Source organism: Phalangium opilio, unplaced genomic scaffold (genome assembly GCF_054372755.1).
Source record: "Phalangium opilio isolate 3A_F unplaced genomic scaffold, DU_Popi_V2 ptg000038l_1, whole genome shotgun sequence".
NCBI classification, from domain to species: Eukaryota; Metazoa; Arthropoda; class Arachnida; order Opiliones; family Phalangiidae; genus Phalangium; species Phalangium opilio.
This window is the reverse complement of record NW_028324161.1, coordinates 3,330,228-3,357,816: the sequence shown is the minus strand read 5'-3', so window position 1 is coordinate 3,357,816 and position 27,589 is coordinate 3,330,228. Positions and strand designations below refer to the sequence as shown.

Sequence of the window (27,589 nt, the reverse complement as noted above, 5' to 3'; positions counted from 1 at the left end):
ATACTGATTACCCAGAATGCTCTGCCAATCCTCAAAAGACGGTTGGGAAATTTGAACGATTTTCTTTAAGGGTCTATTGGCACTACAATGCTTATGGCGTTCCCTGGGCTGCTCTACTTTCAAAAATGTTAAAATATCCTAGAGTTTGGTTTCCTTTTTTGGCCTCCCTTATTGTTACGAAAAAATAATTTATAGCTTGCAAAATATCGGTTCGAGGAGAAAGACATTACAGTGACCGTTTTCTATCACACGGCAGCGCTTAATTAATAGAAAAAATATTTTGTTAATTACTCGATGCTACAAAACCGAATTCTTTATGTTCGTAACTTTTCGCAAACTTTTACGATTTTTCTAAGTACAACACCGCGTATTTAGCAATATTTTTGATCTAACTTAATCACTGGAAGTGTAACGAAACCCAATGTGCACCTATTGAGAGCAAGACAATTTGGTGAAAGACATTTGGGTCACGACGACTGGGTGTCCGACAGTTTGTAGCGCGATTATTTGGTGGGCTAAAAATTGGGAAAATTTAAAAATTGGTGAACAACAAATGAGTGGCGATGAAACCGACCGTCAATTGTATGATTAAAAAGTTTACTTTGCAAAAATACGTATTTCTTAAAAACCACAATAATTGGAAGCTCAAAATTTTATGTATTGTGAGGTCAGGTTTGGTTTAGTTCAACTAGGTTAGGTTTTGTCTTTCGCTAAACATTTATGGTTTTACCAGAAATATGAACTTTTTGAAAATTAAATTTTCAATTCATCTAATTAACGCTCTGTCGGTTCGATTGCCTTCCAATTGTCACTCACCCAATTTTAAATTCTCCCAACTGTCCGACACCAATTTTTCAGTCCTCCAAATTATCCCGCTCCCAATTGTCGGACACTTAGTCTGGGTCACCCAATTGTCTTGGAGAGAACGACTACATGTAATAGCCATGGGAAAGAAACTTCTTGCCCACTTTCTTTTGAACCGAACATAGAAATTGAACTCTAGAATTTAGATTGTTTCAACTTATGACAGAAAATAATTGGAGAGGTGCCAAATAATTATTCTTAAAACAGTTGGATGTAGTAATTTTGATACCAGGATAGTTCAGTGAATTGGAATCTCAATGGAGAAGAAAATAACAAATGCGGTCGTTCTACGAAATATAGCTCGCAAAATATATTCCTGAAAGAAAAATAACGTAAACTAATGAATTTATATAAAACAAAATCCGTCAAGATCCTTATGTTGAATCCCATTTTGCCTGCACTATATCTGTCTACAAGCTTAGATACGCGGCACTGACCTAATATTTTAAGGGTGTCATGTCTATGTAGACACAAAACGCTTAATCTTCAGGGCCACCCAAATGAAATATTTGCATGATGTTGTTTTTTAAAATCCAATTTTCAAAACATTCAATTTCATAAAAACCATACTTATTTAGGGGCTACTCATAACTCTAAAATGTTAGCTACTTCTAAAAACTTCTGTTGGTACCGATATCAAAAACGCAGTTTGGTAACGAATTGAGACTGTACATTAATAACGAACAAACCACTTTCTAAAATATATATAAGAGTACATATTCTCATTATTGTAGGTCAGAAGAAAGGTATTTGAATATATCCGAAGAGCTACGTGGTCAAAATTTAATTGTTTTCAAGCATAGGCCTCAGTATAAAGTAAGTGGTGTTAATATGTATAATCTATATTCTTGGACATGAAGAACCAAAGTGTATTTCGCGCTGCTCAATAATTAATGTTTCAGGTCATGGACTTCTTCAGTTCAGTAGGTGGTTTTCTAGGAATATGGCTAGGTCTTTCGTTGCCAAAACTCTCCAGTTTTCTATCCAATACGGTTGTGGGTCAGAAGTAAATTTCCAACCCACAACTTAAATTTAAATCAAGAAAAGACTTTATTCACAAAAGAATCGAATAATTATTTATTTATTTATTTCGACGGTGGCTATTAGATGAATAAAATTAAAGAAAATATTTATTGAATTTTCAAGTGGCTCAAATAGCATACATAGACTGTATTAATATTAAATTTTCTTTTGTTAATTTCGCCGTTGGTTCGGTTTTTGGCTATGCTTCTTTTGGTTATGTGCTTAAGAACAACTATGTAACTTTAAATGATAACGTATTGCATGTTAAGTTTCTACATCATTATATTGTTGCTTGATAACATGACGGTGATGTGGAAGGAACAGGGAATTAAGGGGGAACAACGCTGAGCGCAATTTTGACGTTCTTAGGTCTTATATGGGTTCTTGACAAGAATAATGTAGCAAAACATTTTTTAAATAAAAACACCTCATTCGGCAAAACTACCGTGACATACTTTAACGCACTCGTATCAATCAATAACCTGAAATATTTTTCTAGATGAAGATTTTCATGCATATAAAATTCAATCGACCGAGTTACACCTAGTAAGATATTTTCTTTTGCTGTGAACCACGCAAATGGTCAACACACATACATAATGGTCCAATCGATGGAAAAAGAAAGACATACACAGTATAATTGTAGATAGCTCCTTTTTTCTCAATTATGGCTATGTCGCAACCGAGGTGTGGCGTGTTATTTTGTATTAAAATAAATATAAAGAAACAATTGACACAGTCCATGTTGTGATCGAATAGTAAAAATATAATTGATACTATTTACTAATATTGGAAATGCAATTATAAATGGCAGCTCTAGGTGTTTCGATAATTTTAATGTTAATGCTTCTACCTTACAAAGTTAAAACTCAAACGAAACGGAAAATATTGTATCGTAACCGATTTCGAATTAAGCTTGTGGTTTCGATTCTGTGTACAATCTTGTGCGTTTATCAGTTGGTTGAATTTTTCGTTGTCTACTTTTCATACGAAACGGCAGTGGATGCGGATGTTCTCGTTCAAAGGACCCCAAAAATTCCAGCCACAACTATATGCTTCAATCCCATGTTCGTACTTTTTTTGGCAAATTTTTCATTTTTCAAACTGGTAGCGAAAACCAGGTACTAATGTCGTTAATGTACCAAATTTTCTTAAATATCACTTTTCGTTGTTAATATTGTCGTTTGCATTTTACTGTTAGAACAAGTTCAAATCTGGGGAATTTATTTTCTTTAAACGTTTGGACGCTCTCGCTTTCAGTATTTTTATGGCTTTACTAGCAAATGTTTTGGTGTCTAAACTGTTCAAAAAGTACGAAGTGAAACCAAACATAACCAAAATTAAAATATTTTAAGGGTTTGATAGTAATTGCATTTCACTATTACGATAGACCAGACTATTATAAAATGAACCTGCAATTGTCTAATGATTTCAATCTAATCCATTCTAATTAAATTTTCAAATCAACCGAAATGAAACAGTAAAATACACCTTTTTTAATAATAATAATAATATTTATTTCTCAAAAACCATACAGAAAATGAAAATTTGTGTTCTTGGAAATTACTTTCCCGTTATATGAACACTTAAATGGTACAGACACCGAAACGTCACACACCGAATATTCTGTATACCATCAAGGCTCAGCATGTTCACGTGTTCTTTTTTTTAAGGGAAGCTTCTAATTTATACCAAAAAATATTATGATCTAAAAGTGATCTTCAGTATATAAACTCGAGTGTGAAGAATGTATATTTTAAGGTATTCAAATTTGCATAATTTCTTAGACATTGAACCTTTTTATTACAGAATTTTGTTCAAGTATTTCTGCGGAAAGAACGAGGGGTTTTGCAAAATGAAGGTGAAACAATTATATTCATTAGATTAACTTATACCTTCATTCAATACATATATTCCAAAGAATTCACCAAGAGGGGATGACGCTCTCTCGTTTATGAGTAATCGAGAAAACTACTTAGACGTTTTATACGACTGCCAGTTCTTCACCGTTGAAAATAGAACAAGTATTCCCATAAATCAGTGTAGAAGGTAAATTACGATTTTAAATGTGTAAATAAGTGTATTACCTGGTTTACACATCATTACAGCTCATGGGTATCTTCAGGACACGAGCCTTGCGTTGTTATTAGTGTGATGTGGGGTGTTCAGTTAAATATCTTAATGAACTACACAGGTAGTCGAACGATACATGATTCTTCATCTTCAAAACTCATATTTCCTTGGTACCTTTTGCAGAATTTATGATTGGAGTTAAAATGCCAATTTTCACTTCTGATAATGATGAATACGGAGTTGATATATTTGTGCATAGCGCCTACATAGTGCCCAATAGAAACATAAGATCCTTCTATCTGACATTTGGTAATGTCTACAAAATAGTTTTCCAAAAGGTGCCTACACGTCTCAATATTGGAATTTCTGCTTGAAAAACTCAGAAAATGTTTTTCCAGACTGTCATATACTCTCTTGAAGCCCCCTATAAAACAAAATGCTTGAACTACAGAAAAATGTACCAAAAAAGGAGTGAATTCAAAGCCGTCAGTGCTAATGTAATTGTGGTATTGCCTTCTTTCTATTACGTTTGCATGATAATCGGTTAGGCAAGGAGTTGACCAAGGATATCCACCGTCAACTTCGAGTAAGAGCAAAAACCAGGTTATTTTAGAGATGTTTCAAGACTACACCAAGTATGTAAAAAATAGCGCCACCTATACTAATTGGTGGCACGAAATGTATAATTAGGTAAGGCCGTATATGAGCGGACCGCATAATAGGTAAAAATCGTAGTGTCAAGGTTCAGAGTCGGACGTCTTTTAGGGTTATGACCCAATTAGGAACCCCAATATATTATGGTAGTAGGATTAGGTTGTGTTATTTGAACTCAAAAAAATTATAGGTCAGTTTAGGTTGAGTTATTTGCACTAAAATATAAATAATAATAATACTTAAGTTACATTAGATCAGAATAGGTTGGGCTATTTGAAGTCAAAAGTAATAGGTCAGTAATAGGACCCAATGGTCAGGTTTTGTTATTTGAACCATATTTATGTCCGGTATAGGGTTATGTTGGTTCATTTGAAGTTTTGAACCCATAGGACAGGTTGTTTATGCGAACCCCAATTAGGACAGGTTGTTTATTTGAACCCCAATTAGGACAGGTTGTTTATTTGAACCCCAATTAGGACAGGTTGTTTATTTGAACCCAAATTATGTCAGGTAGTGTTATGTTGAACTCCAATTAGAATTATTCTTCTATATCATTTAAGTTAGGTGTGGTTATTTGAAGCCGCATAGTTATAGGTCAGGTCAGGTTTGAAAGTACAAAAGTGTTAGGTCACGCAAGGTTTGCTTATTTGAACCCGGATAGTACTACGTGAGATAAGGTTAGGTTAGATTATTTGATCCCCAATTCTACTAGGTGATGTAAGTTTAGGTTAGGAGTGGTTATATAAACCCCAATACTATTAGGTCAGGTAAGGTTTGGTTAAATGTACCCCAATACTATTAGGTCTGGTATGGTCAGGTTGGGTTTGGTTAATTGAACCCCAATTCTACTATTTGAAGTAATATAAGGTTAGATTATGGTTATATAAACCCAAATTCTACTAGGTCAGGTTTGGTTAAATTTACCCCAATACTATTAGGTCAGATATGTTAAGACTATGTTCTGTGTTTTCTTAATAAGTTAGATTAGGTTTCATCTTTCTTAATGGGTAAGGTTACGTTTGTTTTTACTTCATGGATATGTAGAGAGATAAATATGATTCAAAACTCTTTTAAAGCACTACTATCCACCAAAATAACAACGGCTATTTCAAACAAAGCAGGTTTTTTTACACCGCTATTTTTGGAACCGCATTGAATTTATACATATCCATAGTGCCATCAACTTGACCAAATGCGCAAGATTTAGCACGGTTACACGAAGTGTTAAAGGCCTTAATATTACTTCCTTTTATTTTCTGCCTAAATGATTCTATGTTGATTTACCGTGATCACGTTCGTTGTAATGAAATTATTTACACATTAATACACTTTTTTTAATTTAAGACATGTTTTTACTATTGCCTGTGGAGCAAACTTAATGAAAAATGTGGATGTATACCTTCGCCGATTCCTTTCATAAGCGGATACTTGGCTTGCAACGAAACCCAAAAAGGCAAGTGTGTAATACAAGTGTTGTGTTGATTTGATTGGTTGGCAGTTCGAAGCGAGTGCAACTTCGTCGGTTCACAATTTAAGACGCTTTTATTTGTGGTGTCTGATAAGTATTTCCGTTAATATTTCCAAAAATACCCTTTAAAATAGTCTCAACCAATGAAAAATACCATAAAAACTCGGAACTATATAGCTTCGAAATCAGCTTTAAGTTGGTTCACGAAGCAACTTCAAAAATCCGGGTTTTTAACTAGATTCTCGATTACAAGTTTTAGTCTAAATTAACTTCGGAAGTGGCATGAATCGCTTCGAGACAGTTTCCCCTGTAACTGTGAATATGGGTTTAATGTAGGGTTGGCCAAAGGTTTCTTCTAAAGGGCCAAATTCGAAAAATCGAACTATGTAACGGGCTGCAAGTTTCTAATTCAGGTCTGAAACTAAGAGTTGATAAATAAAAACAAGAAATACGCATTGTTTACAGTTTCCAGCCCTTGGCTGTAGATGCCTTATAAAATGAGAAGCAAACACTCTCCTCTCAGCACCTACACTAACCAACCAATCAATCAATCAGATCTCCATGTGTTTGGTTCACTGTGCATACAGCCCAATATTTGGGAGATTAAATTACTAAATAAGAAATTTTAGTTAATTGCAAATCTTTTCGATTCTAGTCGCATTGCATAATTTTCGAGAGCATTCGTTTCCAAATATTATAGACTCAATTCCAAATGTGGGTTTGGTACCCTCGATACTAAAATGTTTTATTTGATGCAAAATTTCGATTCAATTCTATTCGGTACAATTCCTCGAAAATAAATTTCGGTACAATTCCTTGAAAATAAATTTCGGTACAATTCCTTGAAAATAAATTTCGGTACAATTCCTCGAAAATAAATTTCGGTACAATTCCTCGAAAATAAATTTCGACACTATTCTGGTTCGACTATAATAATACGCAAAAAGTCAAACAGTTGTTTCTTAATGATTTTTGATTTCTTGGCTTTCTTTTTTGACAAAGTGGTAATCGATTAAAAGTTTCTAGCATCATGGATGTGTATATAAAGTACTTTTCGTATTATCTACACTTAGTATTTATATAAATTAATGCTAGCATGTAGGATGTAGAAATGATGTTCCCTTATTTTTGCAGCGAATTGCTTTTCAGTCAATAAAAGGAATATTAAGGAAGTATGTCAATCAAAATGTCCATTGGACTGCAGAGTTGAGCATTTTGACTACAGTGTTGTTCAAACAGGAAAATTAATGTTAGTACCTTTCTAGTAAATTTCTATGATTAAATTTCAATAACTCATTCTTACAATGGCAGGAATAGGGAAAGATTCATGGACATTTATCAGGAGCTACGTGGCCACACCATTATAGTTTTCAAGCATCGACCCCTAATTGAAGTAAGTTTCTAAATAAAACTTTTAAGGCAGGCTCATGTCAATTCACAAAAACACTTACCTTAAAATTCAAATAATTCCTCGCTAAATCCACCTTTACTTCAGTTTATAAACTTCTGTTATATTCTTTGTCAACTTACTCATTCTTCAATTCCTGTATTTTTTGTATTTATTTTCTTTTGTAAAACATCTTATCTTCTTTGTGGCACCATACCCCGTACGTCATCGGATGATTGACCTGACCCTTCCCTTTAACCAATCATCTACTCGCCTTTCTAAGGTAAAAAATCAGCCCAAAAACTATAAATAGCCCGAGCCCTACACTACAGGTAGGCTCATTCTTACTTTCGCTCCCCCGAGAAAGACGCCTCTAAACGGACCCCCTATAGTCCGTCGCTATACCCTACCTTGTGTTGGAAGTAGCTCAAACTTTTCCAACCAAAGTACGGGTTGTTTACCTGGACCCTCGTGTCCCCGCTCTCGCTATTTAATACCCCCCTTTGGCACTTAGAAATTATCAGTTGAACATTTTTTCTTTATGACAATAAACTTTGTGTTTTTTTTATAGTTAAAATTATTCGTTTTGGAGTTTTACTTTAACGCGGCTACTCAATTATCGTTCCAGACAACCTTTAGATTTTCAGTAATCCCTTAAACTTGAGACCACAGCTCATGGACCTTATTTTCCCAATATTTTATTAATTACCTTTTATTTACGTTTATCTAGTACATATCTTAAAGAACGCTACATTTTTCATTTTAAGGAATCTTATCTCGAAATTAGAATTAAGAATCCATATCATAAAAGTATATATATTAAAACAAAGTCTTTATCAAGCAGGAGAAAGTTTCCCTAATGCCCTAACCCGTTTAAAGGCGTTTTAAATCGAGCCACGGTAATTCGATACAATAAAGAGAGATACCCCTAGAGGCCTAGACCTACTTACTGTATCTCCGGTTTCTTGTATATTGTTCAACTGATGCCGAAAGGGGCTTTATAGTTCGGTAATTTTTGGTGAAATACTTTCAGTCTAATTTAAAGATGTTTTAAATCTAAAAATCGGGGAGTTTTTTGTAGTTTGTATTTTAATTAAAAGCTAAATTGCGTTTCCTTCGTATTAAAGTTACGAACCTTTGTAAAAGACGTATTGAATTCCTAAAAATATTACACTTAAAGAAATTATTTCACATAGAGAACGCAATCACTCATTCTACCCCATGAAATGAACAATTAAGAACAATACCGCCCAGAAATGTTTTCAAAGTAACGTAGCTAAAACTGTTATTAGAGCTTGGCAGTATCTATTCATTATCCACGTTATTTTATCTTTATCCATACTCGAAAATTTTCCACAGAACCATAAGGACATTATCTCTCTTTAAGGATCCAAGATTCTATGTTACGGTTGAAATGTATGTATGTCCGATTTGGTCAGTCATCAGTCTCATCTCAAGTGGTATAATAATTGTATAGCCTAAACAGAGGCCCAGCGCATTAGCTGCAGAGTAACCCGGCATTGAACATTTTTCCCTCCTTCAAAGATTTCTCACGACAGCTCTTCGTGAGAGATGATGTCCTTATGACAGAACTTACATGTTAAATCGTATTATAATCCACAAGTTTGTGTATAAATAATCAGTTATCAACCAATTTGTGGATAATGGATAGAAAATGCAAAGCTCTAACTGTTATTGGCAAAGACCTTGATTAGCAACGTCTGCTTCGTGAATATGGTGGCGGCATATGCAACAGTGTTAAGGCCTGCCTAGACTGACAAATTTTGCGCGTTCACAGCTTCGCTTTGCTTGCTTGGAAGATCGCACTACTGTCCACATTTGGTTTTCGCTACTTTGCGTCCTCACCTCGCGAAGTTACAAATTTCTTGCGACAAGGCCAAGAGTTTCGCGCCTTCGCGAGAAAAGCACCAATCACAGTCGAGAGGAAGGATGGGGTGTGGACGCCGTACATTAGTTTCTCCTTTTTGTTACTTTTTCACAATAGCAGAGTTAAGCAGCTTGCAGCTCAGAAACCCCGTCGAGTCACTATTAATAAATATGGATCACGTAGATGGTACTGATTGCTCAAATTTCATTGACTATCAGAATAAGAAAAGCCATATATTAGCAAATATCTGAACATTAGCGCAAATAGTTTCGTGATCTGTTGCGAAGATGCAAATAGTCGAAGGCGCGAACACGCTGGCGCGAGCCTAATGTGGACAAAGCTTTAAACCGAGACTGTTATAATATATACTTTTAACATCATCATAGAGCAAACTTACTGTAGACAGAATCGTTTTGTCCTCTAAGCCCATGCTTCGTGAGGAATGGGGTGTATAGAAGATGTTTAATTGGTCTATTACCTGATTTATATTACGGGACCTCTCACTCTAAGAGAAAAGCGTTCAATGGGTATTCAAACTTGAACGCAATTGTTCATTCTTGAACAGTTTCGAAATATTAGGTGTTCACTTGCGAAAAGTGTGCTGGATTATCCTATATGGCATAGAAGGTGTTGAATCCTGACAGTTTGCCTAATAAGTTTACGTATTTCAATTATATTACCCCCAAAAATGTAACAAAATTTTCATAAAAATCCAAAAATATCTTACTAATTTACTACAACATGCTTATTTACCTCAAATTAAATATAATTGGTCTTTACAAACATCATTTTACAATAATATCAAAGGAAATGTGACGAATTATTGCGTGTTTCACCTTTCCCTTATATTTACGTAAGACCTCAAAGCGTTTGAAAATTTATATTTTATACATATAATGACTGACTAAACTATTCCAAACTGGCACTATGAGTTTTCCAAATTGTTATTTATACCGTTCAAAGTTGATACATTATGTGTGCCAAATTTTCAACTGTACTGTTCATGGAACAGTGTTCACTTTTGCATCCCTAAGAAGAAATCCTACCACACGCAGTGTTCAACAATGAGCATGAAAGTGCTCAACCTACCACACAGTTTTAGTGTTTAAATTTGGTACCTGTATTTACTGTTCAAAACTGAACGCATAAGTGTGTTCCCAGTGTGTTAAGGCTTTGCACAATTATTTGTTCAAGTTGGAGCAAATATTTCTTAGAGTATAGGCAAAAGGTTTCCTTTAAAAACGGGTTATTATGAAGCTAATTTATTTTTGATTAAAAGGCTCTCAAAGGCCATTTGCTCGTTACTGTTTGACCAAGATTTTTGAAGACAGATAGGCCTATAGTCTATATGGTTTTGATACATATTTGTTTTTTATAATTCACAGGCCATAGATTTCTTCAGTTCTGTTGGTGGTGTTGTAGGTATTTGGTTAGGTCTATCCGTTCCTCGACTCTCGGATATTATTGTAAATGCTATTACACTAGTATTTCTTAAGATAAAATTTATGTTCGTTACATAAGATTTCAATCATATGTCATCATTTTATCATCTCTGTTAATATTAAGTGAATACAGACGTTAAATAAAAACTACCGACAAAACGTATCAAGAAGATATGTCTACTGTAAAAAAATATATTGGAAAATGAAACCAAAATGACTGTTTGTAACCCAGTGCAAAATTCATTTATGCATCAATTGAAATAATAGAAAATACAGTTTCTGAACTTCGTTTCATAAGATGACGAAGCCGAGTTTTATATTTCAGACCAACAAAAAAACGATTGAATTAAATATGTTTAGTGAAGTTAGTCCACAGATGATTAACAAGTTGTGAAAACCAAAATATGGCCTCATCCAGTAGAATATTATCGAGATATTAGTGTAACCACGGACGCACATAAACAGACACAAAGATATACTACTATATTACATTTTCTATATTAACTCTGAGATGAGAAACAAGATTTTCTTAAATATAAAAATAAATATATACTTTATTCGTGAATTATTCACTTTTTTGTGCTTTATACGGTTTGAACAAAGAAAAATTGAACATTTTTGAGACACATGACTAAAAGAAAATTGAAGTGAAGCATATGCCTTTTGTTTCGCCATACGCAAATTGGTAGTCACTCTGTATCCTATTAATACTTTAGTTATCTTCCCAGGCATACTCTTTTTGTTTTCTCTCCTGCTCATCAAATTACAGATGGACATCTCACCATGGTTTGAATTCTACAACTGAAATCCTCAGCAATCAACCCATAAACTTCGTCTTGACGTAGCACAAAATTAACAAGGTACAAGTGATAGGAAAGTAATGATAAGGGAACTGTGATTCGGTTTTGCAACCTTGCTCTAATTGTTCCGATGTTGGGAAGAATCATGTTACTTTGTGGAATACTTCTTAGGAAGAGATATATTATACTGTGTATTTCTGGTAGTATATAACGGTTTCGAAATACAGTTACAAGTACGAACAGCGCAAGTGCGCAACTGCGTAAACCTTTGATTGAAGCTCCACGACATCTAGTTTTTGAATTAAGAACAAAAAATGTTTCTTGATTTTTTTAAAAACATTTTCATTCTTTATGAATTAATTACTACCTGAATCCCAAATTAATTTAATTATTTTTAATATTCCGTAAACTATAATAGCTACAAACTTGTTATTTGGGGGTAATATATTCGAACCATTTAGTTATCTTGCTATGTGAAATTTCAGAATTCCACTTTTAGCTTCAATGAAGATACAGGGAACTTTTAAGTGCCCAATTTTCTTCAAGAAAAGAGTGTCCGAAGTATTTTTGGCGAGTGTTCGGAGTGATTTTCGTGAGTGCACGAAGTGCTCAAACTTGACGGGTGCACTACCGTACACCCAGATTAGTTGATTTTATACATATCCGTTTTCATAACATTCGATCAAATACTTAGTTCGCGATTTTGTGAAAGGTTAGTAAGTTTCTAAATCGAATTTTCATTTATGATGACCCTTTAAAACATTATCTACTCCTCTAATCGCATCGCGCCTCGACTTTAGATGGGGGAGCAGTTTCCAGCCCCATGTGTACTAAAAAAGGGAGCTTTCGAAAAAATTTCATCATCAACGCCGGCAACAGTATTAAGCATTGCTCCTGATAATGTCGATTGATTCGAATCTCATTATTTATACTGGAAACTCAACAATATGGGTTGCCTAACAAAACCTATCACAGAAAAGACTAATCCGACCAAGAGAAAAGTTCATAATATTTCTATGGAGTTAAAATATCATACTGTACGCAGTCGCAGAAGAGGACAAATGAATAAAAAACGAGATTCCATTTCACTGAAACAACTTTAATTTAACCACTCTTGCAGAAAACCGCACATTCTATACTTCAATATTCATGATTAATAATTTATACCGAAAGTTTTTTCATAAATTCTAGGAGAGCGATAGCTCTCTTAGATAAGACTTCATACCGACTTTAATGTATAAGGATGATTTTTTGATTGGTTATAACTTTTTTTGTATCGTATTAACTGCTTTGAAAAAATTCCACAGAACTACAATTCAATATGTGGTTAAAATTTCAAAAAGATCCACTCATTAGTTTATTTTATAAAAAATAAAGTTGCTAAGGGTGGTTTTCATTTGCATAAAATGATTCAGCCCTTTTGGTGAAAAAGTTAAATTTTCCCCTAGAAATAACATGGAGTTTTTTCAAATTTAGCCATTTTGTGGCCACCCTTTTGAAATGAAATATTCGTTTGTTACGTTTAGGAACGGTTTTATATCAAAATTTAAACCTTTTTCTAGGACCGTTTTTAAGGTTTTTTAGAAAAATTAATTTTAAGTATGTTTAATTTTAAATTTTAAAAACTACCCCAATCTGCGATATTTTAGCATGGATACGCTGTTTTATTGGTAAATATCAGCGCGACCAATATTGGCCTTTTTTTACGTATAGTTGCGTCATAATAATCCGATTGTTTTTTCTTAATGCCTTTTGGTTGAAATGGCCTATCGATAGTGAGATAAGACTGCTTTAACGATTACAGGTAATTAAAGTAGATTAACGATTACAGGTAATTAAGCTAGATTAACGCTTACAGGTAATTGAGCTAGATTAACGCTTATAGGTAATTAAGCTAGATTACCGGTGGCGGGTAATTAAGCTAGATTACCGTTGGCGCCTAATTAAGCTAGATTACCGTTGGCGCCTAATTAGGCTAGATTACCGTTGGCGCCTAATTAGGCTAGATTACCGTTGGTGCCTAATTAAGCTAGATTACCGATGGCGGGTAATTAAGCTAGATTACCGGTGGCGGGTAATTAAGCTAGATTACCTGTGCCGGGTAATTAAGCTAGATTACCGATGGCGGGTAATTAAGCTAGATTACCGGTGGCGGGTAATTAAGCTAGATTACCGATGGCGGGTAATTAAGCTAGATTACCGATGGCGGGTAATTAAGCTAGATTACCGATGGCGGATAATTAAGCTAGATTAACGATTACAGGTACTTAAGCTAGATTAACGATTACAGGTAATTAAGCTAGATTAACGATTACAGGTAATTAAGCTAGATTAACGATCGATTACAGGTAATTAAGCTAGATTACCGGTGGCTGGTAATTAAGCTAGATTACCGGTGGCTGGTAATTAAGCTAGATTACCGGTGGCTGGTAATTAAGCTAGATTACCGATGGCGGATAATTAAGCTAGATTACCGGTGGCGGATAATTAAGCTAGATTACCGGTGGCGGGTAATTAAGCTAGATTACCGATGGCGGGTAATTAAGCTAGATTACCGATGGCGGGTAATTAAGCTAGATTACCGATGGCGGGTAATTAAGCTAGATTACCGATGGCGGGTAAGAGAATAATACGGCAGTACAGGGAATGGATCTCCCGTGCGACCCCCCTTGCTGACCCCCTTTTGTATTATAGGGAAAACTCCCCCCTCCCCTCCCCCATTTTTGTACTCTTTTTCTGCGACCCCCCTTTGCCGACCCCCATTTGGTATTATAGGGAAAATCTTTTTTAGGGTTTATAGGGACCCTCGACGACCATATTTTCAACCCCCTTCCCCCATTTGTACTACAGGGAAAATATATATTTTAGAGAGGCGAAACTCTTTTTGGGTTTATAGGGAAAGATATTTTTTTCACCGCTAGATGTCGGTATGGTCATCCTTATTTGAGGGAAAAAAAGAAGAATTTCTTCGAGTCGAGAGGGGTCCTCTTTAAGCTCAGATTTGTTCTTTTCGGATCTTATTTAAAAGGGTACGTTGTAGTAGGAAAACAAGATGACCAAGACCCTAATACATGTTTTTAAAAAATAACAAACGTGTATAAAGTTTAAAAACTTTATTAAATAACTAAAGTTATAAGAAAATTGACAATACATCAGAAATAATATCCAAATGTCAAAAATATTCTAATAAAAACAATACAAAACATAAAAAAGCCTTTTCATAAGACCTCTTTTTAAATTAATGCAATCCTTTAAAATATTACCACAAATTCATAACTAAAGGTATAAGAAAATTGACAATACATCAGAAATAATATTCAAATGTCACAAATATTCCAATAAAACAATACAAAACATAAAAAAGCCTTTTAATAAGACCTTTTTTTAAAAATTAATGCAATCCTTTAAAATATAAAGTTGTCCAGCTAATATACTAAAGATATTGTAATTGTTAAATTCGTTTTCAATTTCTTGATTTTTCAATTTCTCTTCAAATTCTTTTATAATTTTAAAAGCGGAGATGTAATTTGTAAAATAACTGTAAACGCGATCAAATTTTTCGTGTTCTTCAATCATGTATAAATGAGAGGGGAGTATTTTAGTGTCGAAAAGCATTTCGTAAATACTCGAAAGATAATCATTTATAACTTCAATCATGGTTCTGAATACGACCTTATGAGATCTTAGTCTAAGTAAATGAGTGTTAATGGTTTCTGAGCTTCTATTTAATTCGTAAGCTTCAAAGGAGTTATTTCACACAATTTTTTATCATTGATTTCGGAATAAAATTTTAAACAATCTTTAGACGCGAGAGCGACTACTTTTCTATTGCCGTTGGTAGAAAGGAGCGCTTCGAATTGACGGGGTTCATTCCCCGATGTCCAACCGTCTAGAGGACCAATCTTTAAGGGGGAGGACAACTGACCTAAAGTTCGAATCTTTTTCAAACGATGGCGCTCAGATCTGCGGGGAATAACACAATTCTATCCCCCGTGTAGTAGGTATTATAGTGGATATTTAGAAGTTTTCCTTCTATAAACCATCCCTGTAACGGAATTCAGTTAACTATTTATTATTATTCAACGCTATACTAACGCCGATAGAAATAACTGTCATGAAGGCTTTAATGTATTGACCATAAGGTGAGACGAACCTGATCTCGCATCTTTGAAAATGGGGAATTTTTTTTTTTTTTTTTCAAGCGCGGTTAAGATTACCAGTGAAAGGGAAAGGGCGTGCGTTACTGATCAGGGATAGATAGCGACCTGAACAAGAAGGGATGTTCACCTCGACATTTTTTATTAAGGGGGAAGATCACTGAAGACAACCCAAAAGAGTTCGATTCCAGTGTTCAAAATAATAGCCCCATACGGATAAAATTTTACTCACTTATAGTTTAAACCCTCTCGTAGCGATTAAAATAGTTTTCATTATTTTTAACTCAAAATTTAAGTCAGAATATTTTTTCCCGCTGGTGAAGTTTTGGCTCTTACAATTCAATACCTATTTTTTTGCCCAAAATGTCATTCGAAAGACAATTTTGAGCTGTATCGATTGAAATAAGTTTCAATTAAATCCGTCCACCTGACCTGCGAACACCTGAGAATGTTACGGGAATTTTATCTTTGCATAGCGCAATTTCTTTCATTGACCACCATTACGCGAGTGGTTTGCCCCTCGCGTGACACCGTTACCCCTTTTTCAATAGAAACGCTTGTAATATCTGTAAAGTGTTTTTTATTGAAACTACAATACCTATAAAACTAGAGCTGTACTTCTCTTCCCTATTGAAATACATTTAGTATAGCTTTGAAGGCACTGAAGTATTCATCTGAAACATGGTGACATTTAACAGGGTCTGGACTAGGCCTAATGCACAATAAATGTAGCGCTATTCGAAAGAAGGGATAATTTGAGTGTCAGATGAGGTGTGAGTCTTACTCCTAAAATGTACACGCAGTTTACGGTTAGTGAACCTTTGCATCATTTTAATACAGTAATTGCAGTGCGTATGCAAACGTCATACTCTTCTCTCTTAACTCAGTGTCATGACTGTCATCCCCCTACTGGGCGCGTACAGTATCCCCTCTTACAAGAGCGAGCCCAGATGGAGGGATACACAGTCTACGCCCCTCTCTACCGCCACTAGTAGTCAATTTTGTTACAACGAGATTAGTTTTTAATTTATTTAGCAAAACTTTTCCTGACCAACTTCGAAATTAAAATGCTTATGGCAACAGAGTTAAGTCTTCCTTAATCACCCCTAAGAAAAAAATCAAGTTAATAGAAAACAAAAGACCACCAGGTAAAGTTCTTAGTCGCAATAAGCGCCAACGACATTATAGGAAGAAATATTACGGCAATACCAAGAATCAGACAACGACCACATCTCTTTTCGACGCCAGACCGTTTGTGAGCCAAACAAAATGTAGAGAGGAAGGCTAGCAATTCAGTTTCACTCGTTACTGGACAAAGTCGGCTAATTTCAGAGGACCTGACTGCACTGCAGTTAAAGCTGAGAGAGGGGGAGGAAATATCTCTAGCCCTTTTAGTGGAAGCTATATATATTTAGAATAATAAAATAACATGAAAATTACTTTAAATTAATCTAAATCGATTAAAACTGGTTGTATGACCATTTCTGACTCCCTTTAATTATTAAAAATCCTTTAGTAAAGTAAATTTTATTTGAACACCCGTGAGAGGGTCAGTGAGGCTTAATTTCAAGAAGGATAAACTAGAATTTTGTTGGTGATAAGCGGGAATAGCCCCGAAATCCACGAGCAACAAAATTCTTTGACGAAGCGAATGAAGCCTTTGTAAATCGCATTCAGTCTCCCGTATTAACCCCTCCCCTCGGTAGTTCTGTACAACAAAAAACTTCAAAATCTCGCTGTGGGGGCCAGCCGACCAGTTTTGCCTTTGCCCTTCGTTCCGCTAGTCTTTATACCAGCATAGAAGGAAAAATTCTACATAGTATGAGAAGTTCAGAGTTTAGCCTATACCCAGATAGGGTGCCCTCTAGGAATTAAGTATTGAAGCTGTCTAAATTTGAAGTTTTTCTGGTGCAGCTCTTTTATTAGTGGACGGATTTAATTGAAAATTATTTTAATCGATACAGCTCAAACTTGTCTTTCGAATGACATATTGGACAAAACATTAGGTATTGAATTGTAAGAGTTGGACTCGAATAACTACATCCAAAACTTCACCGGCGGGAAAAAATATTCTGACTTAAATATTGAGTTAAAAATAATGAAAAATATTTTAATCGTTAGGAGAAGGTTTGAACTATAAGTCAGTAAAATTTTATCCGTATAGGGCTATTATTTTGGGGACTGGACTCGAACTAAAACGGGCTATTTTGATTAGTCTTCAGTTGTCTTCCCCCTTAAGAGCAGATTGTGAAAGTCGTCGTCGGTTAAAGCGAAGGTTTCGAAAGAGTTTTTGTTGTTAATACGGAGTTCTATGTCTAGGTGTAAATTCTCAAAGCCGAAATTTAAGCATAATTTATCGCTTAAATGAAAACGGGTATTGATTTTCTTAATCGGAGAAATAGAGACTTTTCTTCTGACGCCGGTATTCGGGTCGTAGAAAGAGACTTAAATAAAGAGACAGAGTTTCTTTAAATATTAAGAGAGAGAGTTAAGGGGCTAAAAAATCTATATTTACTGTTAGAGTCTCCGTGTTCCATGTTTCCTGGTCGGTGTTCGTCGAGAAAGTGTGGGTAATATGGTAAAGTAGGGGTCCTATTTATACTCGAAAATTAGCGTTGGTACTATTAGGGTATTGTTGTAAATGTAAATAAGATGGATAGTCTTTAGTCTCATTGTTTGATCTTAAATTTATCTTAATGTCAAAGTTCTGAAACCATAAATTTACAAATTCCAAAATTCCCAGAATTATAATAAAACACAAAGAAATAACAATAGTATTTGGTTTTTTACGATGCTATTTTCCTTTCATTACGACTTGTTTCCATGTTGACAGGTGAATGACAACTAATAATTATCAGTAACTAGTGGCCCTCTTTTATTTGAAAATAGTGGGGGTAGTAACAATATAGCACCTGGTCCCGTAAAACACCTCACAAAGACTTTCTATTATTCGTATCTTTCTTATATTCTCTTAGAGGTTAAGTGAATCAGGACCTTTTAAACGTTGGTAAATACCTTTTCATTTCACTTTGTTGACAACCAATAATTGAGGGTCCTATTTTATTTCCTTTTCTTGACACATAGAGGAGCATTTTTTATAATATAGGTATGAATAATAGGAAAACCCGATTATTATACTAAAGGTATTTAAAGTCTTTTTTTCGGTATAAGAACATATTTACTATTTTATTGTGGAGGGGATCGCGAAAATTAAGTGAATTATGACCTCTTAAACGTTAGTAAATACCTTTGCATTTCACCTTGTTGACAACCAATAATTAAGGGACCTCTTTTATTTCCTTTTCTTGACACATAGAGGAGTATTTTTTATAATAGGTATGAATAATAGGAAAACCCGATTATTATATTGAAGGTATTTAAAGTCTTTTTTCGGTATAAGAACTTATTTACTATTTTATTGTTGAGGGGATCGTGAAGATTAAGTGAATTACGACCTTTTAAACGTTAGTAAATACCTTTTCATTTCACCTTGTTGACAACTAATAATTACCGGTCCTCTTTAAGTTTCTTCACTGTTTACATGATGACAAATTTGAAAGAGGCGTATTTTTAGGGGATAGTAATTTATCGCTTAAAGGCAACTGTTCCTTTTATACGAAATAATAACGTATTTGCTATTTATTGTTGACATGATTCAATGAAAGGTACTATTAGGTAATTAATTTTGCCAGCTTCAACATGTCAAAACTAAAGTAAGAAGTAACCGTAGAGGGTGCGAGGGAGGGGAAAGTTATAGGAGAGTATAAATACGGAGTTGTACTCTAGTTGTACGTAATAGTTTTCCAGAATACGTCTTGAGAAACACGCACCTATCGACTTAAACCTTCCAAAATTATGGACGCGCGGAAGGTTTGATTTGGGAATTGGAGGAACTAGCCTGTTGTAGGCCTTGGCCTATCGAAAAAATATATAGATTTTATTTTTTCCTATGCCATTTTCTATACGTCGGTCCTTTAAAGACTTTTCCATTAGAAATACCAATATTTCTTAAAAACGCGAGTTTCGGAGTTCTAGAAGCGTTCGTAGAAATAATTCGATTTATGAGCGCCGTCAAACTTTCGCCGAAATCTTGCGAAACATCAGAAGAACTAGAGACTTTACATAGTTTTATACCGCAACCATTTAGACCTTTATACGAACACAGTATAGAAGAAAGACGTTTAGAATTAAATGAAAATTTAACACTCGAGGAAGACTTTATGAATTCGCAGTATGACAGGGATATATTGAATTATCTCGAAGAAAATAACAACAAACTAGAAGGAGACGCGATAGAAGAGGAACCAAATGAAATCAACGAGATTGAACCAAGCGATGACGAATCGATTCGGGAAGTTGAACTTTTACCCAGTTCTAGCGAAGAGGACGATATTACGTATAACCAAATAGGAAGAGGGGTGGAACCTTCCTTGATAAATGATTTACCTTGTTGCCAAATAATAAGTCAGAATCAAAAATACATAGAACAGTTCAATTTACACGGAAGAGAATTAGTCGTTAAAATAACGGACGATATAATGGAAGGTATTCGGAATATAGTAGAAACTGTTTTAAGGCAATACAAACCAACAGATTATATTCAAATATCTATGAGTAGTTACAATTTACCATTAAGAAACGAGTTAGAAATATCGCTTCAAAGAGCGGATCAGATAGATATTGATTCGATATTTGAACAAATATCCGAGATATTGTACATTGATGAGCTAGAGAAATTTTTCATGGGTCCTATAAATATAACGTTTCACGTGGTAAGGGTTCCCGAAGGTCGCGGTCGTAAGAAACCGGGTGGTCTTAAACCTTACAATTTATTTTGTCGCGATCGAAGGGGAATTACCCGTATAGAAAATTCGGATGTATTGTGTCTTCCGCGTTCCTTGGTTGTCGCGAAAGCGCATTGGGAGCATAAGAATGACAATACCAACGATACGTTCATTAAACGTCATTGGGAAAACATCAGAAAGTCTAATAACTCAAAGCAAAAAGACGAAGCGCTCAAGCTTTGCGTCAAAGCGGGAGTCAGACCTAACAAAGATTGCGGTAATGCCGAATCCCTCGCTAAATTTAGAAATTGTTTAAATCAGTTTTCTATATTAATATATAAATTCGAAAATAACGTACCGATATTAACATTGGGGGAAATTGACGACGAGAGACCGAGGTTGTTTCTCTTAAACGAAAAAAATTCATTATAACGTGATAACGAACATTAGACCCCTTTTTGGACACGACAGATTTTGTTTTAAATGTTTAGTTCCTTATTGGCAATATCAAAATCATCAATGTAATGATTTCTGCTATAGATGCGTGAGAGGTAAAATTTGCGTAGGCGAACACCTAAATTGCGACAAATGTTTAAGAACGTTTAGGGGCGAGGAATGTTTTCAAAGTCATTTACAAGGCCCTAAACCTCTTTGCGAAAAATTATTTCTCTGTTCGTTATGTTTTAAGGTTATAGATTATAGCAAAAGAAAAGAAAAACATATCTGCGGGGAAATGTATTGCAACGTGTGTGGAAAATATCAGGGTCCCGACCATCTTTGTTATATTCAAAAAAATCAAAGATGCCCCGATTTTAGCTTCGTCCGCGAAGAAAAGACAAACTAATTTACCGAGTTTCGTCTTCGTGTTTTTCGACATAGAATCGGTACGAAGAAGACGGTAAAGAGAAAGGATTCGAACATCAAGCGATATTACTTATTAGTCAAATTGTTTGCGAAAACTGCGTCGACGAAATAAATTTAAGATTTTGCGCGTTATGCGGTCAATTTGGAAACAGAGAAAGAAAATTCGCCGGATCGAATCCTATACACGGTTTTATCGAGTACCTAAGAACAATGGCCGACGTTAAAAACGTCGTTATAATTAGCCATAACGGTAGTAAATACGACCAGCAATTTTTATTAAGAGAAATAATGGGGCGCGACGAAAATTGGCAGCCGGAATTAATCGTGAATGGAACCGAGGTATATCAGATCAAACTTTACAATTTTATTTTCTTGGACTCGTACAAATTCGTCCCAGTAGCTCTGGCTAAATTCCCCGCCACTTTCGGCTTTAGAGAGGATGACGAATCTAAGGGGTATTTCCCCCACTTTCTATTTAATGTAGTCGATCATAATTTCGACATTAACAATCAAGAACAGACTAATTACGTCATAGAGAAAGGATTACCCCCTAAAGAAGCCTACGGATGCGAAAATTTCACCTCGAAAAATTACGAATCGTTTCTTAAATGGTATAACGAAGAAACCCAATATGAAAATGGTTTTAATTTTTTAAAAGATCTTAATAAATATTGCTCGAATGACGTGACTATCTTAAGAAAAGGTTGCATGATATTACGTAAACTTTTAATAGATAGAGTCGGTGTAGATCCTTTTCGATGTGGGGCGGTAACAATGCCAGGGGTTTGTAGTCACGTCTATCGCAAAACCTTTTTAAAAAAAGATACCATAGGAATAATACCCAAGAATTTATACCGCCTTAAAGAAAATCAATCTCGCGTGGCGATTGAATGGTTAGTATGGTTAAGTCATAAAAGAAACATTCCAATTCAATCGGCGTATACGGGGAAAGAAGCGAGAGTCCTTAATATGAAAGTAGACGGGATGTACGAGAATGAAGTGTTTGAATTTTTCGGATGTTGGTTCCACGGGTGTAAAGTTTACTTCCCTTTAAATAGACATAAACTTATATCGGGTGATCCAGGTCAAACTTTAAATACTAGATGGATTCGAACGATGAAAATAATTAACAAGCTGAGATCGTCAAATAATATAAAATTGTCCACGATTTGGGAATGCGAGTGGAATTTAGAAAAGAAAAATAATCCCGAAATTGACGAGTTTCTCTCGAACGAGAACTTATTAACTAAAATTAAAGAACCCTTGAATCCAAAAGACAGCTTTTTCGGAGGTCGAGTAAATACTTTGAAAACATTCCACGAAACAAGGGGTACCGAACAGATTCATTATTTAGATTTCACATCTTTATATCCCTATGTAAATAAATGTAAAAAGAACGTGTTAGGTCACCCCAAAATATTACTCGAGAATATACCCGACATTTTTGAATTTGAAGGGTTACTAAAATGCGAAGTTTTGCCCCCGTCTAGCCTATACCACCCGGTTCTTCCGGCTAAAATTAACAATAAATTAGTTTTTACATTGTGTTACACGTGTTGCAAAACTAAAAATCAAGAGAAATGTAACCACGAGCCTCACGAAAGACAATTAAACGGTACTTGGGTTATTGACGAACTTAGACACGCTGTTAATAGAGGTTACGTAATTTTAAAAAAGATCGAAGCTTGGGTCTATGAAATAACCGAATACGATAAAGTAACGGGAAAGGGGGGATTATTTCAAGAATATATCGATACCTTTTTAAGATATAAAACCGAGGCTAGCGTTTTTCCATCAAATTGCAACACCGAACAAGAAAAGAGACAATACGTTAAAAATTTCAAATTAATGGAAGGTATCGATTTGAATCTAGATAATATTAAGAAAAACGAGGGGTTAAGATCATTGGCAAAATTTATGCTTAATTCTTTATGGGGAAAACTCGCGCAAAGAACTGTTTTAACCAAAACGGAAGTTTTGAAAACTGGTCGCGAGTTATTCGAATTATTATTAAATCCCGAAATCGAAGTTAGAAGTATTATGACAATAAACGAAAAGACGATTCTAGTTAAATATATACCCACCGAAGGAAACGAAATTGAACACAAACACACGAATGTAGTAGTCGCCTCGTACACTACCGCAATGGCGAGACTACATTTACTCGAGTCTTTAGAACAAGTTGGTCAAGCCTGATATTATTACGACACTGACTCATTACTGTATTTATCCCCTAACGGAGACCCTTTATTACCTACGGGAGATTATTTGGGTCAACTTAAAAATGAATTAGAATGTTTTGGCAAGAACGCGTATTGTCAATTATTCGTAAGCGGTGGTCCTAAAAATTATAGCATGTCAATATTTGATCCTGACTCGGGGAAAAAATATAATATTACTAAAGTGAAACGATTTAGGCTCGATATAAATTCGGAGAAAATTATAAATATAAAAAACCTTAAAGCCTTATTAGGCGTAGAAATTGAAGAAAATGAAACTACTGATTTTAAAATACGTATTCCGAAACAAATTAGAAGATTACCAAATCATATTGCCGTATCTCGCGATGAAACTAAAGTATACTGAATAATATTTGATAAAGTAAGAATTTTACCTAACAATTTCGAAACATTACCTTATGGATATAAATGAATTTTGTAAATAAAGTATACTCTTTTTTTAATTTATTGTGTCTTTATTTGAAACATTTATTTGAATGGTAAAGAAATAAGAAAAAAAATATTTGGAGGGACTTCGTCCCTCCAAAAATTTTTTGGTGGGGGCGGGATTTTGGCCTCCCCTTCCGCGCGCGCGTAAAATCCGCGACCGCGAACGCGTTAATTATAATTTAATTAATATTTATTTAATAGCATTTCTTATTTTTGATTCATTCGTATTAATATAAAGTTCGAAGTAAGACGTATGATAATACCTTTTGAACATCCAGCATCGATATTGTTAGCCGGTAGTTCCGGTAGCGGTAAAACAGTATTCTGTTATAGAATTATTAAAGAATTAGAATATATGTTTAAACCTAAAATTGATCAAATTGATTATTATTATTCGGAATGGCAACCTTTTTATGACGATATGAAAAGCAATAGTAATATTAATTTTATTCGCGGATTACCGGATGATATTACTATTTACGACGGCTCTAAAAATATATTAATGATAATTGACGATTTAATGAGCGAAAATAAAAGTACTTTAATAGCCGATATATTTACTAAATATAGTCATCATAGATCTATATCGGTTTTATTTTTAGTACAAAATTTATTTCATAAAAATATAAGAGAAATATCTTTAAACTCTAAATATATTATTTTATTTAGACAAATTAGAGATAAAATGCAAGTCAATTTTTTATTCAAACAAATCGATCCCTATAATTGGAAATTTATTCAAGAAAGTTACAAAGACGCTACCAAAAATCCTTCTTCTTATTTATTATTCGATTTAAGTCAAAATTGTCCCGAGGAATGGAGAATTAGAACTAATATTTTCCCGAATGAAAAAATTACTATCTACGTTCCTAAATAAAAGAAGATAAATTTCGATACCTAGCTTCATTTTTAAGATGGCTATGAAACGTAAAAGACCTTCTTCGAAACGACGAAGGAAAGGAAATTTTTGTCAAAGTTTAGCTAAAAAGAATATACATTTAATTAAAACTTTAAGTAAATTAAAAAGAAATCAACGTTTAGGTCTTTTGAAAAACGCCGATAAAGAACTTATCGAAACTCTAAGCGAAGTCGCGCTTAATACCCTTAACGGAAATCTCGAATTAAGTTCGAACAATTTTAAAAAAGTTATCTAAATATAAAAATAAATTAAGAAAAATCGCCGATAAAAAGTTAATTGGAAATTAAAAAGATCAATATTAATTAATCAAAAAGGCGGAGGGATCTTTTCTTTGCTTTTACCCTTGGCCGCGTCTGTTATTGGATCTTTATTTAGTTCTAGAAAATGAAATTCGCTAAAAAATGACTTTAGTACCCTACGAAAAACCCGAATCGTCTCCGGTTTCCAACGACGTCAATACGTTAACTAATTTGGAAAATGATATGCGCGAAATAATTAACAACGTTAATTTAGACGATAAAACTAAATGGGTTTTATATCAACAATTATGGCAAAGATATCAAACGACTAAAAATCCTCAAGAACATAATTCTTTACAACCTTGGATTAATTTATTTTCAATGGAATATAGATCACGCGCGAGAGATATTTTAAATTATTTGTCGACTAACGAAAGAAGAGTAAAGTGGTCTGATAAAGACGGGTCCGTTTTTATAGACGATTCTCGAGTATTAAATAGCGATATTAGCGAATTAGTTTATTACGCCATTAAATATTTCGACGAAGGAAACGTTTTATTATCCCCACCTATTGGATGGAAAGAATTCGAACCATTTGTCGAAAATTACATTAAAAAAACTAAACCATTATTTCTTCTTCAACAACAACAACAACAACAACAACCGTCCCCACCACCACCACCATCAACACCCCAATCATTTCAATTAACAACAACACCGAGTTCGTTACCGATTAAACAAGTTGGGAAAACCAAAATATTACCTCTCCGTGTCAAGAGGTCTACTACTACAAACGTATTTACCTAGATATGGAATTATTTCACATTTTTGAAGTAAAAATTTACGAAATATTGAAGCAGTATTCCAAACATAGCGAATTTACAGTAAAGCAGACGACATTTTACATCCAATAAGGATAAATCTTGGACACATGGAAATCAGTCAATGGGGAAAAGAACAGGAAATGAAGTCTACGCTTCAGCTGTTTACCCTATATTCTGAAAGCTACATTCACAACTGGTTTGCAGTGTAAACACTATCGTCTCGTCTCACCTCAACAATATTCTTAGTTTGCCAACATGAATGTTAACATTAAATAACAACAAAGCTAATTTGTAGCTAGACGCACTAATAGTCAATGCGCACCATAAAGAGAATAATAAGTCTGTAGTTAATACCCGTTTACCATTAGCCCTTTTACTAACCTTATTATTATTATTTAAGAGTGTATTTAACTTTCGGCTCACTCTGAACGGTTGATGTCTCTTCATTTTAGACACGAAAATCAAAGCCAAGAGTTTACTTCACCTCAGGCCTCAATTATTTACTCTTTGTTTCACTAAGCCTATTGCGGATAATACTTGTTATACGCGCCGGAATCTAGGTCTTAGTTTTCTTCATGAAATCACTAAACCAATGATTATTCTATATACAGATGTAGTATAGCTTAAGCAATATATAAACAGCCATTTCAAATAACAATATTAAAAAAAATCTTTGGAATATCAAAATGAAACAGAGCTTTAAAGCTACAAAAGTACTAAATGCATCATAATTACGAAAAATACTTCCACATATTCACTTTATATTATGGAAAAAGGGAATATTAAGGTTCTGTATGATTTCTTAACACATCAACACAAGGCTAACTGCTAACGCGACGCACTAGTGTAACAATGGACGGACACACACAGACAACAAGAGTAACAAGGAGTATAAACCCATTAGTGGAAGCAGTATTTTTTTTCCGAAACAATCTCGCTTATGTTTATCCTCTCTAGACTTCGCTAAAAACGTATTACTACTACGTAAAATATTAATAGACAGGCAAGGATTGATACCATTAAAGAAGGAGCGCAATATTATCCATATTTTCATTTCATATACAGAGAAAAGAAATTATTATGTTTCTGAGAGGAGCTTCCCATTTAGGTTGTTGTTTTGAAAAATATATCGCAATGCACGGGCCTTGATAGATAGGAGGCAATGAATGAAATATATCGCATGCACGGGCCTTGGCAGATATAGGAGGCGATGATAATCTCTCTCTTTGCACGAGAGGTTTATCTTTAATATTTAGATAAATATAATTATTTTTAATTATTTTAATCTTCAAAAATTAACATTAATAATAGTTAAATCGTTTAAAATAAAGTTATACCTATTATCATCTCAAACTTTGCTAATATTGACGTTTAAAGTGAAGGGTACCCCTCTTGCCCACTTTCTTCAAATTTTGGGGTATATATACGATTCGTTTCCATTATAAGAGTAAGGAAAAAGCGCAATTGCGAAAACCTTTGGTGGCGATCCCACCTTAGGGAGGCTAGACGTTTCTCGTAACCCTAGCTGATCGCC

General features: G+C 34.4%; 1 protein-coding gene and 1 long non-coding RNA gene across 10 annotated transcripts; one reads left to right on the top strand and one right to left on the bottom strand.

Moving 5' to 3' along the window:
* Positions 1–3,556: 3,556 nt before the first annotated feature.
* Positions 3,557–8,741, bottom strand: LOC149682689 (uncharacterized). 9 transcript variants are annotated; one of them, XR_016365465.1, is made up of 7 exons: positions 8,605–8,741; positions 7,386–8,525; positions 4,307–7,301; positions 4,135–4,222; positions 3,975–4,073; positions 3,783–3,888; positions 3,557–3,714 (listed from the first exon to the last, which is right to left on the bottom strand). It is a non-coding gene; the product is annotated as an uncharacterized LOC149682689 (long non-coding RNA). The 9 variants fall into 9 exon arrangements; XR_016365466.1 differs by having other exon boundaries at positions 3,975–7,301; positions 7,386–7,466; positions 7,534–7,626; positions 8,420–8,525; XR_016365464.1 differs by having other exon boundaries at positions 4,135–7,301.
* An 11,076-nt stretch (positions 8,742–19,817) lies between these two features.
* Positions 19,818–23,600, top strand: LOC149682688 (uncharacterized). The gene is made up of 2 exons (XM_089834354.1): positions 19,818–20,795; positions 21,420–23,600. Exons 1-2 carry the CDS (start codon positions 19,818–19,820, stop codon positions 23,598–23,600), a joined length of 3,159 nt encoding a protein of 1,052 aa, XP_089690480.1.
* The last annotated feature ends 3,989 nt before the right edge of the window (positions 23,601–27,589 follow it).

Coding starts and splice junctions, on each gene's coding strand:
- LOC149682688 (XM_089834354.1), top strand. CDS start 19,818: ATGAGCGCCGTCAAACTTTCGCCGAAATCTTGCGAAACATCAGAAGAA. Junction 20,796..21,419: donor AGCTTTGCGTCAAAGCGGGA/GTCAGACCTAAC, acceptor TTTTCGACATAG/AATCGGTACGAAGAAGACGG.